The following is a 20,346-nucleotide window of genomic DNA, read 5'->3' on the forward strand; positions in this document are numbered from 1 at the left end:
CCTTTCGAGGGCAAGAATAGGAATCTCATCATACTCATCTGACCCACCTTTATTTACTCACTGGAGAATATCCACCACAGTGTCCACATTGTTCTCAAAATCTGACTGTTAAACACATTCTCATTGACTACCCCTACTATAGACAAGACAGAACTTCAACCCTGCTATCTCTGGTAAATCTTTATAAACCACTAACTTTAGAGAATCTCATTTGTGACAAGGCAAATAATTCTGAAATTTTCAACTATTTTCAACATAGCCATAGCTGCTTATGCACCGTCAAACCCCCATAACAACAACAACACCAATTTAATGTTTACATTTAGTCAGAAAACAGTTTGCTACTTGTTCAGTTGTGTTTTTCAGTTACTTGCTAAGTAGTTTCATTTAGCTTTTTTTTTCTTTTTTTTTTTTTTATTTATTATAATGTTGAGTGATAGTACAGTAATTCTAATTCAGTGATTAGTGAATCAAGGAAAAGGAATAAAGGGATACAACATACAAACTGGAAAGAGAAAATTGTTTAAAGCATTGTAATATTATAATATAGTAAAATATGTAACCCTTTCTGTTGTTCTGCCCTCCATCAGCATGGTCTGATGATAAGTATCAGTAAGATGCCTGAAACGTCACCTTAATAAACTATATTATTAATTTCACGTGGCATGTGAGTGCTATTAAATATAGTAATAATCTTCCTGTATTAACTTACTCCTTTACAAAGTTTAGCATCCTTTATTTTGCTCCTTTTTTCATTCCTTATTTACTTTTCTATGCTGGGCTATATTTATCATGAATTTAATTAAACATTAACAACACATTCTTTTTTTTTTTTTTCTAGAATTTAGTGATTCCGTTTATTTTCTCTGCTCAAGGTTATTATAGTTTCTTAATTTAGGCACTAATAATTTCCTATGTTTTTAGATGTATGCAAAACAGCAAGTTCTTTTTTTATTATTTTTTTAAATTTTTACTTATTCTACGTAACCCTCGGTTGGGTCAACTGTAAACTGTATGCTTGTTATCAATAGTATTTTCTTTCATAAGTGTTTTTGGCCTTAATCTTCCTTATTTGTTAAATTTTAAGTTCAAATTCTAATTACTATTTACTTCCTTAACCTTTATGTCAGAAACAGAGGCCTGTATGTTGCTGTCTTTTCTCACAATTTCAGTTGTTGACTTTTGATAATGACACCGAGATTATGAGTTATACAACATGTTCCTTCTTTGTCACTTTTTTTTTTATAAAAGTTAAAATATTATTTATTATATATTCTATTTTATTTATATATTTCCGTGTGTGTGTGTGTGTGTGTGTGCGCGTGTGTAAAGCAGAATATCATCTGCCACCAGGATTCCATCTCATCAAGGATCACAAGGCCTGCTTTTGCTCTTAAGAATATATTTGTAAATTTTGCTATGATAAGCAGTAAAATTATGAGCATTATTTATATATTTAGTTTCACAGACGGCTACTTTTAGAAGTGGCCCCTTCTGTGAAAAAGAAAACATAAAATAGAATAATTTCTATAAATCACAATAGTATGTAGATATTTTAAATTAAAAAAACACTCTTCTGTGGCAGGCTATATAAATAGTTAGTGAACCATTTTTCTTCATTTCAAACAATTTTTTTTTGACCGGTGCAGCATAAGTCTTAGGCTTCCTTGCACCATATGACTAATAATAATAATGAAATGCAGTTAAAAAAAATCAGAATTATAATACAGAATTAAATTGTTGTTTGTGATTAGAAATAATAATTATTATATTCTGTTTCAGAAGTAGTTCAGCCAACAAACTCAGTATCAGTTAATGAAAAATCTCTTGATTCTGTATTCCTTCCTGGAGTTAATTACTGCCCTATAAATGCTGGTGGAATATCTAATTGTCCAGCACAAGAAGAGCAGCAAGACCCATTTTCATATCAACAGGAACCTAACAATGACTCTGACAAAAGTTAGTAACACATACTGTAATATTACACTGTTATATTTTACTGTAATCCATGTTTTATTAAACTAATAAAAACATTCATACAACTAGTAGATGCATACTTGTTTTCATTATGTTATTAAAATATGTTCTGTTTTTGTTATTACTGAATATCTTTTACTCATACATACTTTGTGTATGAGTAAAAGGTCTCAAGTAACTTAATTATTCAAATTTCTGCCTAAGCATTTTGTTACTCATTCTTGTATAAGGTGTGTGTGTGTGTGTGTGTGTGTGTGTGTGTGTGTGTGTGTGTGTGTGTGTGTGTGTGTGTGTGTGTGTGTGTGTGTGTGTGTGTGTGTGTGTAAAGCAGAGTATCATCTGCCACCAGGATTCCGTCTCATCAAGGATCACAAGGCCTGATTTTGCTCTTAAGAAATATTTTCATTACTGCTCATAAATCGATGTAAATGTTAAAGGATGCCTATTATGTTAAAACTCTATTGGTATATTAGCATTAGTAGGGACATATGATGCAAGAAAGCAAGCTTATGCAGCATCAGCCAAAAAAACACTTCCACTTCACCCCTCTGTTCGTTCGAAATACATGTCCAGCTGAGCCTTAAATTTATTTAGGCTATCAACTTCCACAACAAGGGATGGAAGTCTGTTCCACCAACCAACTACCAGCTGGCTAAAGGCAAATTTCCGCACTTCTGTCCTACATCTGTCTTTCCTCAATTTGAATTTATGCCCTCTCAGGTGATTATTCTGAGCAAGAGGAAGAATCCCATCGGCATTGAGTATGCTGAAACCATTCAAGGCTTTATACACCTCTATCAGATCACCTCGCCGTTGCCTAGTCTCCATGCACTGTAATTTGCAGAACTTAAGCCTTTCTTCGTAAGAGCAACCCTTTGTTCCATTCACTAATCTTGTTGTCCTTCTCTGAACTCGTTCCAGCAGCTCTACATCCTTCTTGAAATGAGGCCTCCAGACCTGTATACAGTACTCAACATGTGGCCTTACCATTGCCTTATACAAGGGAATAATCACCTCCTTATCCCTGCTAGAAAAATTCCTGTATATCATTGAAAAGACACCATGAGCTAATCTTGCAGCTCGTCTGCACTGCTCAGAGAACTTCATATCTGCCTGCACAATTATCCCCAGGTCCTTTTCATTTTCTACCACTGTCAGTGTAGTACCACAGAGTTGATGCGTTGCCCTGGAGTTGCTGTTTCCCATACGTAGTACTTTACATTTGTCAATGTTAAACTTCATTTGCCACCTCTCAGCCCATCTGCTCAATCTTTCCAGATCCTGTTGCAGCAACATAGCGTCAGTAGTAAGCATCATAGCATCATATTAAGACCTTTCACATATGTGTTTGTTTCCTTAAATTTCAATCATTTATGGTACCTGCTTTTATTTATATAAATGGCCAGCAAACTGTAATTTTGCATGAATGATTTTCAGCAAAATTCAGTTTGTCCTTTATACAAAGAAGTAGTAGTAGTAGTAGTCTTGTTGCCCTTCTCTATACACGCTCAAGTAAATCTACATCCTTCCTAAAATGAGGCCTCCAGACCTGTACACAGTACTCAAGGTGTGGCCTGACCATTGCCTTATACAGAGGGATAATCACCTCCTTTTCCCTGCTAGCAAAATTCCTATATATCATTGACAAAACCCCATGACCTGCCCTGGCAGCCTGTCTGCATTGCTCAGAAAACTTCATATCTGACTGCACAATTACTCCCATCTCTTTTTCACTTTCTACCACCTTAAGTGTAGTACCACACAGTTGGTACGTTTCTCTGGGGTTACTTCTACCCATATGCAGTACTTTGCATTTGTCAAGGTTAAACTTCAGTTGCCACTTCTTAGCCCATCTGCCCAAATTATCTAGATCCTGTTTCAGTAGCACACTGCCATTACTGTCATTAACAACCCTGCCAACCTTTGTATCATCTGCAAACTTCAACATTAAGCCTGATATACCTTCATCAATATCATTGATAAATATACAAAACAACAGTGGACCTAACACTGAACCGTGTGGGACTCCACTAATAACATTAGTTCACGAAGAGCAGCACCCATTGATTACCCTCTGTCTTCTCCCACTTAACCATCCTTTTATCCATTGTAGCAACTTACCCTTAATACCATTCTGCTCCAATTTGTACAATAGTCTTCCATGCGCAACAGTGTCAAGTATGTTGGAGCCATTTGAGTTTTATACAAAGAAGTATGACTGGAACCTTTTTTTGAACTGAAACGTCTTTAGGTGCGCTCCAATCAGTTTTCAGATGGGAGTAACTTTCTTTCATGGATCGACAAAAAAATGCAACGAAAATGCAACTTTTGTCATAAGTAAACACATTACAGGCACTCTGAACAGGCAACTATTGTACTAGGTTGAATGCCCCAGTTCTTGTGTGATCACTGAATTTAAGCAGCATTAGGCTCTGGTTAATAATTGGGAGGGTAACCACCCAGGAATACCCAGTGTAATTGACTTTTTGCCTTCCTTTCCTTTTTTTCTTTTGCTGATTTGTGGAAAATATTCTTCCGATTTTCACACATCATTTAATTTTGTTAATTAGTAAGATAATAAAGTGTAAATTTGTGCTTTATATATTTACTTTTATAGCCTGTGGATAATATTCCTCCTATTTTTGCTTATCAGAATCACCTTTAAAGAATTAAAATTCAATTCATAAACGTGATCACAATGACTGGCGCTTACTACATATCATAGAGTGAACGTTATTTTGTTATGGAATGTCCATAGTAACGTGATTTGATTGTAAAGTGAACCAATCGTGAAGCAGGGGGGTCCATTGTAGTGAGCGTTGTTAGGCTTATAGTGCAACTACATGTGCAGTGCCTCCATGGATTGACAAAAATCACAAAGAAAATTGACAAAAAATGATTCATCCCCCCACCATTGTACCACTCCATATCAGGCACGAGCGATTGGTACCCCTACTGACTGCTTCATGTTAATTCTTTGATCTCCACCATATTTAATTAAAAAAATGTCGACAGAAAATAATTTATAATTCAATATGCTGAAGACTAATAGTGAGCGTTGTAAGGCATATAGAGCACATATATGCAATGCAACCACCAAAACCACCTCCATTGAGTACAAAGGAGAGATCTAAGCTATTTCGACAGCGGAAGAAATTTCAGCATGTGATGGAGTTGAACAAAGAAGTCGGAGAAGGTCTATCCACATCTTTAGAGCCTTACATCTCCACAGAAATGTTAGAAGTGAATTTGGAAGGAGTCATGGAAGTTGATACTGCAAATGAAAATGGTGAAGAGTCCTTCCTCAAAGCCCAATTGTAAACGAAAAGTGAAGAAGCCAAAACCGACTGCCAGCAGTACTCCATCAAATCATTCAACATGTAGCAGGCATAATACGTAGCAGGAGCAGCAACAGGATTTTAAGAAACACCAAAGCATCCACGCACAGTTTAAACATACATTCCTGGATAATGATTTTGGTTCAAGAATGATGTGAAGATTGTAGCAACTCGAGATCACCCTCTTCTTCAAACGGTATTTCCAAATGAGGATGTAAGTCAATTGTTGGCCTGTAACAGCTGTCATGGCTTTCTCAAGAACAAAGAGATTCTGGCTCTATCGAAGTTATTTATGTTATTTGGTTTTTTTTTTTTTTTTTTTTTTTTTTTTTAGGAACATTAGCAACTAAGGCCATATTGCTCCGGGATATGTGGTGGCCATTCCGTGACCTTTCCGCATCCTCCGTATTTGGTGGTCAAGGGCTTGAACCCCGGTCTAATCAAGAAGCGTGTGCTATAAACTGTTGCTCCTGCCCACCTGGCTATGGAGGCACCATCTATCGAAGTCAAATGGTTTTAAATATCATCAGATGCTACAGCACTTGCTGAAACTAGATTTGGTAACGGAACATTTCATGTCTCTGAGGCTCCCATTCATGCAGATTTGTCGCTTGTGGTATTCATGTGGTCAATACAGGATCCTCAGGCAAGTGATAAATGTTCGCCTAAAGAAGTTCCACTTAACTTCCGCTATGCATGCTCGGCACACACAATTTTTTTTACAAAAACCCCAAACACGAAAGGTATTGCAATATATAGTACTAAGTACAGTGCATGCATTGAAGGTTGCAGAGATGAAAGAAGATACCTGTTGGCATTAGACTTAAATTTCTGCAAATTGTAGTTTTCGGGAAATATGTGTAAAGAGAAATTGTTCCAGAAAATGTAAGTTGAAGAGGATAAATGAGGAAGAAAAAAAGTTGGTCCTGTGGGTTTGAAGTGGGAAACAGTAAATTTGGGAGAACAGCTGTTCGGAAGAAAAATAACACTAACAGCAAAAAAGAAACCCCAGTTTTTTTAGATGCAGAGGAAGCAATATTTATAATGTGCTTATTCAAAGAGAGAGAAATTGTAAGTCAAGATAATCCCTAATAGAGATATGCATTGTTGTCTAGAAATCTTGAGTGCCATTTAAAATAAGCATAGGGACAGAAGAATCCTTTTTGAAAGATCTAAGACAGGACTGAATTTTAGGAGGACTGAAATTAACTAAGTTATCTTAGAGAATTATTGAAGAATTACTTGGATATCAGCATTTAAGGAATTGATAGTGGATATTCAAAAAATTGAAGCTGTTTATGCAGGCGAAATTTCTGAAACTGAATGCAATGTTCTGTCATGAGCAAAACTATGGATAGGATTTCTGGTTAATGGAAGAAGGTCTGTCTTTAAGAGGAAAAGAGTGGAAAAAAGAACTGAACCCTTGGGGAGCACCTGAATTAGTGGAGAAGTTAGAAGACAGAGAGCCATCTACCATCACTCATAGTGAGTGGTCAGAGAGAAAGCTGTATACCTAATTGCAGAAAACAGTCATTAGAAGACCTTTATGCCAAACACGATCAAATGCCTTAGAAATGTCAAGAGCAACTGCTTGAGTTTAAACAAACTTTTACATTGAATTTGTTCGTAGATTGATGACATAAACCCATATATCATCACTGGATCAGCAGAATCCACATTGGTGATTACCGATCAGATGGAACATTTCAAAATAGTTTAGGAGTTGGCAGTTGATGGATTTTTCCATTACTTTGAAAAGAGTAGAAGTGAGTGCAATAGGATAATAAATGGATGGAAGGGATTTGTCACCCTTTCTAGCAACTGGCTGGATATGAGCAAATTTCCAAGCAGAAGGGAAAACATTATTGGAATATGAAAGTGTAAAAGGGCAACATAAAAAAGGAGTAAACTCAGCAGCACAAGTTTTGAGAGCAAGTGCAGAAACACCATCAGGCTTTGGGGCTTTCTTGGCATCAAGATTGATAAAAATTCTTTTTACATCCTTTTAATGGAAGACCACAGGTGGAATTAGTGGAGATTGTTTACTAAGTTCATCAATACAAGAGTTAAAAGAAAAGTCAGCTGCTAGCAAGTCAACTTTATCTTTAGCTGAGGTGGCAATAGAACTGTCAAGTTTTAACAGTGGTGGGAATACAGACGGGGAAAAGTTGCCGCCAATATCTTTAAAAAAAAAAACAGATTTCTCAAAACATTTTGTGCACAAAACAAATTTTCTACTCTTAGTCTGTCTAAAATCTAGTTTCTACTGATTAATAACTGTTTTACAAATGTTGCAAGCGTAGGCAGAAAATGAACCTGGAGATTTGGATACAAGCCAGATTGCTGTATGCAACTTACTTATCACAAACAGCCTTAACAGATTTATTGAAAATCCAATCCAAGGTTTAGATATAGGATGAGAATTTAAGTTGTTGTGTGGAATAAAAGATCTCTTTCCTGCAAGAATAATTTCACTGACACCATCTGAGCAAACATTGGTATCAGAAAATTTTAAAAACAGATCCAACCAAGGAAGAGAAGAATAAAAATTTTGCATTCTTGTAGTAGCCAAACTACATGAAATTGAGAATGGACACAAGAGAACGCCTCCATTGGAGAAGAGAATATTTCCAAGTTGGGATCTGAGGTGCCTAGAGGGCACTCATCTTGACCATGGATGTGGAAGCATTGTTTGTGGAGAAAGGATCAAGTGTGTTGGCTGGGTGGTTAGGATTGTGCAAAGTAATTGCAAAAGTCTCAGCATCTCAACCAACTAGGTCCTTGTGACTAGAAAACTGAACCCAGCTGGAGTTGTGAACATTAAAATAACCAAAGAAGATTACTTCACTGTTAGGAAAGTTAGACTGGAGAAAGTCAAGCTTCAGAGAAAGGAAATCAGAAAGTTCTAAGTGATTAGTGGAACTTGGAGATTGATGGAGGCAACAGATGAATTTTACAGAATGGGGTAGAGAGATTGAAGACTGAAAAGAGGAGATTCCAAATTACTAAGTCTCTGACAGGAAATATCAGAGCAGACATATGCACAAGTACTACCTTTGAAGCTAAAGGATTCATACAGCAAATAATTAGACCAGCTGAGATGAGCAGTTGGTTGTATCAGCCGATGATCTGCCAAGCTCCACTCACTTTTTCTGTCAGAAAAAGTAAAGTGAGTGGAGTTAGCAGATTGTAGGTAGAAATGGATTCATTGAAAATGGGAATTTATGCTGTGTATATTTGTGAAATGAATGAGAAAGTGTTTGGAAGGTAAATTTTCAGATAAATTTCAGAAAAATTCCCGGATAAATTTTTTCTATTAAGTTTGATTATTCATGATATATTCTGTAGTAAATAAAAGGTGGGGAGGAGGCCATGTATGAAGTAATGAAATTTTGGGTTATAGCATAAAAAATACCCTCAGGGGCTCACATCTGATGAGTATGGGCTTGGCACACCCAAGGTCCTGAGCTAGGTATCATCATTCTTCTCTTTCTTGGGGATTCCTTTCTACTTCTCTCTCTCTCTCTCTCTCTCTCTCACAGGGGTAACTCAGAAATTTTTTTTTTTTTGGCTGATGCAGCAAAAGTATCAGACTTCCTTGCACCATATGGCTAATTATAATAATAATAATAAATCCAGCAAGAATATACCCAGCTCTTTGATATAATATGGCCTCAACAATTCCCTTTTGCATACACTACTCAGACACCCCTTTCTTTTCACTATCTGCCAGAGTAGAGGCAGCAAGATTATACATTATCTGATCTGGGTGCCTCCCAGAGAGTTACCAATAGGTTCACTCCAGTGAACTATCTAGCAGCAGGTTGGCTGCAAAAGACCGTTATAGAGTATAGAGCTGTACCCTCAAAATGTAACAAAGATTGGATCTCGCCGTGATGCCTTTTATAATCTCAAAAGATATCAGTTGTACTCCAAGATAGAAGAGTTGGGGGTTGTTGGAGTTTTTCTCTGGAGACTAAACATGGATCAAGCCTCCAATAATTAAAGTGGCAGTATCACACCAGTTGATGAGAGTCATCCACCACCTAGTATTGTCTGTTAACACAGAGGGGCAACATTCCTCTGTGTGGTGTGGATGCCACACTTCAACCCCTGCTTACCTTGGTTCACAACTGAGTGGTCACCTCCAGTATATTAGATACCATATTTCAGGACTTGCACATGGGAGTTTTACTCAAGGTTACAAACTGTCCCAACAGCTTGAAGGTGCAAGCACAGGATGTGATTTTCACAGAATGACCAGACTTCACCAAAATTTGCTTCACTTGACCAAAGTGTCACCTGAGTATTAGTTCCATCAATGTGTCAGACTCCCAGATAGCAAGCCCTAGCCTGTCATACCTAAGAAAATGTCTCTGACAAACCTCAAGGACCATACATTTTGTATACTTTTCAATTTGTGTATGGTGCTTGTTTTTATTTTCATAAAAGGCCAGCAAACTGCAATTTCGCATGACTCATTTTCAACAAATTATAGTTTGACATTTGTCTGACCTACCATACTTTTTTGGTTCTGCTTCAAAGAAAAAGTCTGTGTATGATTAATGATTTTATTTGAGCTTAAGTGTTACTCTAGGTCAAGATAGGCTAGAGGTCTATTCTGATGGCCTGCAGGTTGCTGGCCATTAGAATAGATAATGAAAATAGTGCATATTTTGATTGCATGATTAATTTAAAAATTAAAATAAGTTCATTTCATTATTATTATTTTAGTACTTGCTTATATTTCATTTTTATAAGCATTTCTGTAATATTAAAACCTTTGGTCCATAGGAGAGCATTCTAGTCCATCACAGGAAACTCCAGTTATGGAACTTTCTGAAAATGTTGAAACTGAAATTGATGATGATGATGATGGAACTGACAAAGAAAGAGCTTGTGATTCTCTAGTTATGTGCATTGTTACCACATTAAATCAAGGCTTAAGGAACGGAGGTGGCATAGGAGATGTTTTGAGAGCACCAAGTTCAAAAGTGAGTGTCATACTATAGAAAAAATAAATTTTTAGTAAAGAAAATCATTTTGTATTGTTTATACGTTGCTAATATAATACAGTATCTTTGAATTATGTAGGATAATTCAAAAGAATTTCCCAATTAAAAAATTTATTGTGATGAAACTAATAAAAATACATTTAAAATCAAATTACATTTTGATAGACCAAACTCAGAAGTAATTTTTTGTGCCCTTTTGCCAAGCTGATAAAGTTTAACTGGTTTTTTTTTTTTTTGGTTTTTTTTTTCCATATGAAATTAAGAATTGGTACTCAATCCAGAAAATTGTCTCAGTTTTAGAAAGAATGCTGTATACTTTCATTTCATATAATAAAAATGGTGGGCAGTGCTCATTAAAAAAAAAAATATATATATATATATATATTTTTTTTTTTTTGTTAGTGAGCACTTGCAGACACCAATTGCTTCTGCAAAGTAAAAAGCAAAAGATGGGCTGTTGCAGCAGTTGAGCATCTTATTAATTCATTTGTCTAAAAAATCTAAAAAAGATCTAAAAAAATCCTTAATCTAAAAAAGTCTATACTCCACACCAGTTGTGGATTGAATGTTCCTCAGATGGTTGTAAGGTGCTGAGAAAGTATTGCACTTTAAAACTAAACTACTGAAACACATTACAGTAATTAATAAATTGCAATTTAATCAGTTTGTCATCAGTTAATGCACTTGCTTACTGATGCATACACCTACCTGTCTAAAATTGATTTCATTAATATGCCAACTTTTCATGTACCTAAAAGAGTAGCAGTATTTTAAATTGAATAAGAAAAAATCCATATATACAGGCATACCTCGAATAACAAATAGGATGCGTTCCACGAAATTACTTCGTTAAGCGAAACTTCGTTTTCAGAGGTAAAAATACTATGGCCAGAATAGGGATACGTTCCTACGTAAAGAAAATGAAAAGCTTTTTTTTCGAACAAAGAAAAGTTTTATTAAATAAACAGTCAACTTACATACAAAGTGAAATCACATTTTAAAATATGAGTCTAAAGTTGATTGCTTATGCTTTTTTTCTCTTTCATTTAACAATTGCCTATACTGAGTTATTGCATTTAACACTGATCGCTTAACAATAAAACTTCTTCCTAAATCAGGATCATTTTCACTAAAAATATTTAAAACATTTTCAATGTCATTTAAGCACCTTTTTAAATCTTTGGTTGTTAACACTTTTTCAGCAGGAACTTCTTTAACTTCGTCTTCATTATCTTTATATTCGTTGCTAACAAGGTTTTCTAAATCTTCCACTGAAAAACCATCATCTTCTGCATTCAATAAATTTCTAATCTACTCTTCATCGACATTTTCGAAACCTATTGATTGAGCCGTCTGGATAACTTCATTTCTAATTTCTTGGATGTTATTTTCTTCTTCTAGTACAACTTCTGGCCATATTTTGTGCCAAACTCCATTTAAGCATTTCTTAGTGACTTCTTTCCAAGAACTATCAATGTTTTCAATTGCATTTTTAATGGTGTAGTTTTTCCAAAAAGGTTTAACTGTCATTTCCTCTTTATCCTCTAGTTCAGTTAAATTGCTTAATGTTCGACGCAGATAATAAGCTTTAAATGATGCTATTACTCCCTGATCCAGTGGTTGAATCAGGGAAGTTGTGTTTGCTGGAAGAAACACAACTTTGACAGGAATGCATGTGTCCAACGTGTTAAGATCAGTAGGATGTCCCGGAGCATTGTCTAACAACAAAAGAGCTTTTTCTTCAAAGTTGTTTTTTTGACAATACCGTTTTACTTCAGGACAAAAGTGGTTAACAAACCAATCAGTAAATAACTCCTTGGTAACCCACGCTTTCCTATTTGCTTTCCATATTACAGGTAAATTCTGACGCATCTGACGCATTAGACGTAACGAGATCTCCCGTGTGAAGGCGGACCTAACCAGATGCGGTTATCCATCCCATGTATTAAACAGATGCTTGTTACAGGCAGAAGAACTTACATTCAACCCAAGACCTCCGAAGCAAGTCGGCATATCGTCCACCTACATTCCGTACTATCCAGGAGTGTCAGGACGTATCTCGAAGATCCTTAGAAGTTACAACATCAAATGTGTACAATTACCCGGTAGGAACCTACGTTCACTTGTCTCCAGTGTGAAGACCCCTGTCACACCTGTCTTACACAGCAATGTAGTGTACCGTATCACCTGTAAGGCCTGTAACAGTTGCTACGTAGGTGAGACATCGAGACGTCTCCAGGATCGCCTCACGGAACACGACAGAGCAATCCGGCTTGCCGAAACTGACCAGTCCGTGCTCGCAGAACATTTTTGGGCTACCAACCACGATCTTGACCCTAAGCGCGACTTTGAGATAGTGGACCACGCGCGACACTTTCGCCACCGCCTATGGCTAGAGTCACTAAACATAATAAACAACCCTAAGGCATTAAATCGCCAGAAAGGCATGCGTCTGCATCCCATCCTAGAGACAACCGTTTTATTGATGAATGATCACTGGCGTAAGGCAGCACACGTCCGTGCTACAACAATGATGCATGATTAACGTGCGACACTTTGCTTGTAGTGTATTCAAATTTTATATTAACTTATCAGTTGATAAAGGGACATGTGGTCCGAAAGCTACTGGTTTTTGTACTTATATTTTATTTTATTTGTACTTTATTTGTTAATAAATATCTGGGTATAACTGTATATATCTGTATTTGAAACTATGGACCCCAGTACTCCAGGCCCATTTGTCACTATAAGAAAGAGCACTGTATTTGTATTTAGTAGTGATGTGGGCTTAAAACGACAGTCACTCAAAACACATATAGCTATGTTCCCTTACACCTGGTCACTCAGGCTACCCACCTTACAGGTAATTTGTAGTTTATATGAGAAATTTAGGAGGAGAATATTTTTTTTTTTATAAAAACCCCAAGCACAAGAGGTATTAGAACCTATGGTACTTAGTACCATGCATGAGTTGAATGTTGAGAAAATGAAAGTAGATACTTGTTGATATTAGACTTGAATTTCTGAACATTGTAATTCTCAGGATTCATCTATGATGCTACTAAAACACTCAAATCGATAAAATGCCTTTATTAAACAAAAATACACATACTGACTGTATAAACTGTATATTAAAATAAAATTAAAATGAAATAAGATGGTATATAACAAGAATAAAATGTGATAAAATATAAAATTAAAAGTGCTAAAAAGATATTTAAAATTACTAAAAACCACTAAAACAGGAGCTTTTGTTCAGCAGCGGCCACCTTCAACAGCAATAATGGTTGCAGGTTATCTGACAATCTATATATGTACACATATAGATTGTCAGATAACCTGCCCCAGCAAGTACATAACATGAACTATGCACCTGCGCACGGTCCATTTCTCGTGTGTTGGTACCGGAAATGGAACGAACATATCCTTAAACTCTAGCCATTTCTGGTTCCAAAAGCCATGCCCTCTATCAACAATGACGGCTTCTTTAGCTGTAATGCCATTCCCAGACAGCCAGTTATGTGGCTGAAGCCACATAATTGGCTGTCTTGAGGGCCCTATTGTGTTCCCCCAAGTGATCACGCAGCCTACGTTTCGTTTCCCTCACATAGCACTCCCCACAACCTGGACACTCACTTTCATATATGACCCCCACTAGTGCCATTATCCGCAATAGGATCTTTGATTGCGTGGGGTGCCTCCGTAGCCAGGTGGGCAGGAGCAGCAGTGCGCAGCACACGCTTCTTGATTAGGCCGGGATTCGAGCCCATGACCACCAAATACGGAGGATGCGGAAAGGTCAGGGAATGACCACCACATATTCCCGGAGCAATATGGCCTTAGTTGCTAATGCTCCTAAAAACCAAATAACAAAAACTGTGTGCAGTCCCCAACCCAGCAGCTGCACACAGCGTATCTTACATGGACATAAAATATGGGAAATGGGTTCTGAAATGCTTCGATAGTAGGAAATGTATGCAGTGGCAACAGGTGTAAAAGCATCCCTGCGACTGCTACTCGTATCTCCTAAACACCCCTCAATAATGCTCTGGGGAGGGGGGTAACTGGACGTTACTAGGTCAGCCATAACCCATTTAGTCTCATTGCCCCTCTCCTCAGATGAAGAGTAATGGAACCCCATCCTTCCCATTAAGGCCTTAACCATAGTGTGGTTAGGTTGGGTTAATAGTCTTTGGAAGATGGAATGCTGCTATCATCAGAAAAACTATGGATAGGATTTCTGGTCAATGAAAGGTGGTCTTTAATATATAAGAAGAAAAGAATGGGAGAAAGAATTGAACTCTTGGAGAATACCTGCATTAGTGGAGAAGTTAGAAGATAGAGAGCCATCTACCATCACCTGCAGTGAGTGGTCAGAGAGAAAACTGGATACACACTTACAAAAGCCAGTTGGCAAACCATACAATAGAAGATTATTCAGAAGACTTTTATGCTAAACATGATTAAAAGCGTTTGAAATGTCAAAAGCAACTTCTTTGAGTTTCACCAAACTTTTCCATTGAATATGTCCATAGATGGGTAAAATAAGCCAGAATATCACCAGTGGATCAACACTGACGAATTCATTGCAAATTAGGAAATCTGGATAGAAATATCAAAGCTGACTTATGCTCAAGTACCACATTTGAAGTGAAAGGAATCATAGAGCAATAATTAGGGTAACAAAGATGGGCAATCGTTAAGGCAACCGGTAATTGAGATTCTGTCAGTAAAGTAAATGAAGCATGGCAAATAGTGGAAATGGACACCACATATATTTGGAAAATGAATAAGGAAGTTTTTTCAGGTTTAGATCTCTTTACAGATAAGTTTATTCTCTTCATTTGGCTGTTCATGATGTTTTCAGCAGATTAAGTAAAAATGAAAGGAGAAGGGGCTTAGAGGGGAACAGGTATTCTGTGTGTTATCAGACATTCAGTCTAAAACACTGATGGATCTAATATCTTTCTATTACAGAAGATTTAGGAGAAGTACGGTTGGCCTCCCTAAAATCCACTCATGCACACCTTCTCGATGGTAAGCCCTGTTACGGCACGTAGGTGGCAATGAACGTGTAGAGTGGTTCTCTTCAAGATGCTTGGTCAGCGTGAAGAGAAAAAGACCAAACCCTCCAGCATATGACAGCGCAATGAAACAAATGGCCCTCAGTCCCCAGCGGCTTTCACTCCCCCTCTTACGGCATCAAGAGGATCAGAGTGGAAGCAGAGGGTGCCAAGAATCTCTGGGTGTGACCAGGCTGCTATGCACAGAAACTGAATTTAGCCTGTTACAACGTAAGATCGCTCATCGGTGAAGACAGGATATTAGAGCTGGTAAAGGAACTACAAAATGTGAATTGGGATATCATCGGTTTGGCTGAAACAAGAAGAAGAAATGAATCACTTATAAGTTTATCAAGTGGAAATCTGCTGTACACCAATGGAAAAAGGAGCGAAGGTGGAGTTGCTTTTCTGGTCCATAAAGATATAAAAAACAACATTTTGGAATTCAAAAGTACATCACCAAGGGTGTCGAGACTAATACTCAAGATTTCTAAGAGGTATAAGCTAAAGGTTATAATGATTTATGCACCAACATCGAGCCATGATGATGAAGAGGTTGAAGAAATGTACAGCAAAACTGAGAATCTTTTAGATGAGCAGAAAACCCACTACACTATTATTATGGGGGACTTCAATGCTAAGGTTGGAAAAAGACAAAACAGCGCAGAAAGGGGAACAATAGGAAATTTTGGAATTGCTGAAAGAAATGAAAGAGGTGAAAGACTTGTGGAATTTGCAGAATCTCAAGGATTGTCAGTAATGAACACTTTTTTCAAGAAAAGGCGTGAACAGAAAGTGGACATGGAAGAATCCAAATGGATTAATGACTAATGAAATCGACTTCATTCTCACTAACAGAAGATATACCGTGAATGATTTTACAGTCCTCAATAAGGTAAATGTTGGAAGTGATCGCAGAATGGTAAGATGCACACAATATAGATGTAGGAAAGGAAAGGAAAAAACTGACTCAAGTAAATAATACAAAGGTCTTTGAGATAACAGAAGACGAGAAAGAGCAGTACTGGAACTTAAGAACAAGTTTGAACTTCTGCAGACTGCTCAGGACCAAGATATCGACGAAGAATATTACAACTTTCTGAAATTGATAAAGCCCAAGAAACCTATAGGTAAAAAGAAATCCAAAGAAGAAAAAATTAGTCAAGAAATACTTGTTATGATGAACCGAAGGCGACAAATGAAGAGGAAGATAAACATTGACAAGGAGAAAATTTAGTATACTGAGTTATGAAAAGCCATTAGAAAGAGGCTCAGAGAGGACATAAGAAGATTTAACACAAGAAAAGTAGAACAAGCATTAAGGGAAAACAAAGGGCTTAAATCAGCAGCCATAAGCAGTAATACAGAAAGACAAATGATACTGAAACTGAAGAATAGCAATGGTGTACTTATAAATAGCAGAGACGGCATAATTCAAATAGCAGAAGACTACTATACAGAATTATACAAGGAGCGAGGGATTGATGCCAGCAGTGTGGAAGATGGATTGCTAATTAGTAACATGTATGACATACCCGATTTTCTTCATGGTGAGGTAGAACATGCGTTGAAGAAAATGAAGAATGAGAAAGCCCCGGGGAAAGATGAAGTTACTGTAGAGTTACTAAAATTGGGAGGAAGACATGACACCAAAAACTAGTAAGATTCTTCACAAAATGCATTAGAAAAGGTGCGACACCTAAGGAGTGGAATAATGCAATCATAGTTTTGCTGCATAAGAAAGGAGATAAACCAGAAATTGGAAATTATAGACCAATTAGCTTGTTATACCACATCTACAAGTTGTTCACAAGGGTCATTACTAACAGATTAGAAAGAATACTTGATGAGAATCAACTGAAAGAGCAAGCGGCCTTTAGGACAGGATTCTCAACTATGGATCACCTTCATGTAATATCACAGCTAATGGAGAAAGCAAATGAATAAAAAACAGCATTGTGCCTGGCATTTGTTGATTATGAAAAGGCATTTGACTCCATATGTCATAAGGCAATGTTTCGGACATTGGAAAGACCCCATATATTATGATTTTGAAGAAAATATATGAGAACGCTACCTCCTTTATTAGACTAGACAAAGACAGTAATAAATTTAAAATTGAGAAAGGAGTTCAACAAGGAGACTATCTCCAAAGCTGTTTACTTCTGGCCTTGAGGAAGCTTTCAGAAGACTAGTTTGGTTGCAGAAAGGAGTCAATGTGAATGGAGAGTACCTAAACCATTTACGATTTGCAGATGAAATTGTGGTCATAAGCCACGATCCCAAAGAATTAGAGGAAAATCTCAGTTATGCACAGTTAGTAAGGTTTTTGGACTAAAGATGAATATGGCTAAAACAAAAGTAATGATGAACAAGTATGCCTCAGAAATGATTAAAGGAGCAGTAACTGGTTATGATGAACATCATGGCAAGATCCAATATTCCTTACATTTTGAGGGTACAGCTCTAAAACAGTGTTCGCAGGCTGGCCGCTAGTTAGTACACCGGACCGAAACTATTGGTAACAATCTAGGAGGCTTCCAGATCAGCTAGTGTATAATCTTGCTACCAGTACTCTGCCAGATAGTGACTGGAGGGAGTCCGAGTAGTTTGTATGCAGGGAGAATTGTCGAGACCACGTTATGTCAAGGATCTGGGTATATTCTTACAATGGGTACGCCATATCCAAAAATTTCATTTCTTCATACAGCATGTCCCTCCGACTTTTTCTTACTATTAATTGAATACACCATGAATTATGAAACTAATAGAGCAAGCTTATCTGCGAAAAGATCTAAACCTTCCAATCACTTCCTAGTTCATTTTACAAATATAAGTGGTCTCAATTCTAATCTCAATGACGTCCATTTCCACTTGCAGTCTGCCAAACCTCATGTACTTTTTCTAACAGAATCTCATTTATCGGTCGATTCAACTACTGCTCATCTGAGATGCCCAAATTATTATGTATATGATTCCTTTCGCCTAAAAGGTGGTACTTGTGCATATGTCCGTTCTGATATTCTCTGTCAGAGACTTGGCAATTTGGAATCTCATCTATTTGATCTTCTCTAGCTTAAATTCATTCTACCTCATTGTGCCAAATTCATCTATTGTCTCTGCCGTTCTCCCAACTCCACTCTGGGCTCTTTGACTTCCTCCCTTTGCAACTTGACTTTCTCCAGTCCAACTTTCTTAACAGTCAGGTAATTTTTTTTGGTGATTTTAATGTTCACAACTCCAGCTGGCTTCTGTTTTCTAGTCACACCGACCCAGCTGGTCGTGATGCTGAGGCTTTTGCATTTACTAATGACCTTGCACAGATTGTTCATTTACCAACAAGAATTCCGGACAATCCTACATACAACCAATCCTAATTATTCCTAATCATAATTAATCCTAATCATACATCCAATACGCTTGATCTTTTTCTCACAAACAACCCTTCTAAGTATGCGGTCGAAGTGAGAGATCCTTTAGGCACTTCAGATCACAACTTGGTGATTGTCTCTTCTTCAATAGAACCTTTATCTCATGGCTGTTCCGAACCTCATGTTGTTTGGCATTACAAGAATGCAAAATGGGATGACCTGCGAGACTTCTTTCCTTCTTTTCCTTGGTCGGATTACTGTTTCTAAACTTCTGACATCAAAGTTTGCTCAGATCGTGTCAGTGAAATTATTCTTCCAGGAATGGAATCCTTTATCCCACACTCCACTTTAAAATCTCGTCCTATATCTAAACCTTGGTTTTCCAATAAATATGCTAAGGCTGTTCAAGAGAAGAATGTTGCATATCATAATTGGCTTGTTTCTAATTTTCCAGTTTCATTTTCTGCATACACCAAAGCTCGCAACAATGCTGCATGCATGCTCAATGCTGATGGGATTCTTCCTCTAGCTCAGAAAAATCACCTGAGAGGGCATAAATTCAAATTGAGGAAAGACAGATGTAGGATAGACGTGCGGAAATTTGCCTTTAGCCAGCGGGTGGTTGGTTGGTGGAACAGACTGCCATCCCTTGTGGTGGAGGTTGATAGCCTAAATAAGTTTAAGGCTCAGCTGGACAGGTATTTTGAACGAACAGAGGGGTGAAGTGGAAGTGGGTTTTTTTTTTTTTTTTTTTGGCTGATGCTGCATAAGCTTGCTTTCTTGCATCAAATGCCTCTACTAATGCTAATGCTAATGCTAACAATTGTAAAGCAGTTATTAATCAATCAAAACTAGAGTTTAAACAGGCTAAGAATAGAAAACTTGCTTCTTGCCCTAATGGTAGCTGAGCATTCTGGTCTCTTGCCAAAGCTATTGGCCACAACTTTTCCCAATCTCTGCTCCCACCTCTGTCCAAACCAGATGGTTCTGTTGTCACTTCAGCCAAGAATAAAGCTGACCTGCTAGCATTCCATTTTTCTTCCAACTCATGTATTAATGATCTTGGTAAAACACCTCCCACCATTCCCAACACGCTCCATTGTATGCCTCCTATGGTCTTCCGTCAAAAGGATGTCAGAGGGATTTTGATGAATCTTGATGGTAAGAAAGCTCCAGGTCCCGATGGTATTTCTCCACTTGTTCTCAAAACCTGTGCTGCTGAACTTAATCCTATTCTTTGCTGCCTTTTTTCACTTTCTTATTCCAAAGGTGTTTTTCCTTCTGCTTGGAAATTTGCTCATATCAAGCCAGTTCCTAAAATGGGTGACAAATCCCTCCCATCCAGTTATCGTCCCACTGCAATTATTTCTACTCTTTCTAAAGTAATGGAGAAATCAATTAACCGCCAACTCTTAAACTACCTATAAACCTTCCGTCTGATCAATGATCTCCAGTATGAATTCCGTCAGTGTCAATCCACTGGTGATATTCTGGCTTATTTTACCCATTTATTGACTAATTCAATGGAAAGGTTCGGTGAAACACAAGTAGTTGCTCTTGACATCTCAAAGGCTTTTGATCG

General features: G+C 37.3%; 1 protein-coding gene across 1 annotated transcript in view; it reads left to right on the top strand.

Annotated features, from left to right (window-relative positions):
- Nucleotides 1-20,346, top strand: part of Itpr (Inositol 1,4,5,-trisphosphate receptor) — a 1,293,714-nt gene that overhangs the window by 1,197,126 nt on the left and 76,242 nt on the right. The window contains exons 52-53 of the mRNA XM_090387283.1: nucleotides 1,783-1,959; nucleotides 10,110-10,309. Of these exons, the coding sequence (XP_090243409.1) occupies nucleotides 1,783-1,959; nucleotides 10,110-10,309 (377 nt within the window). The remainder of the gene's footprint in view (nucleotides 1-1,782; nucleotides 1,960-10,109; nucleotides 10,310-20,346) is intronic.

This window comes from Mastigoproctus giganteus, chromosome 13 (assembly GCF_048544385.1).
Source record: "Mastigoproctus giganteus isolate SK-2022 chromosome 13, ASM4854438v1, whole genome shotgun sequence".
Taxonomy (NCBI): domain Eukaryota; kingdom Metazoa; phylum Arthropoda; class Arachnida; order Uropygi; family Thelyphonidae; genus Mastigoproctus; species Mastigoproctus giganteus.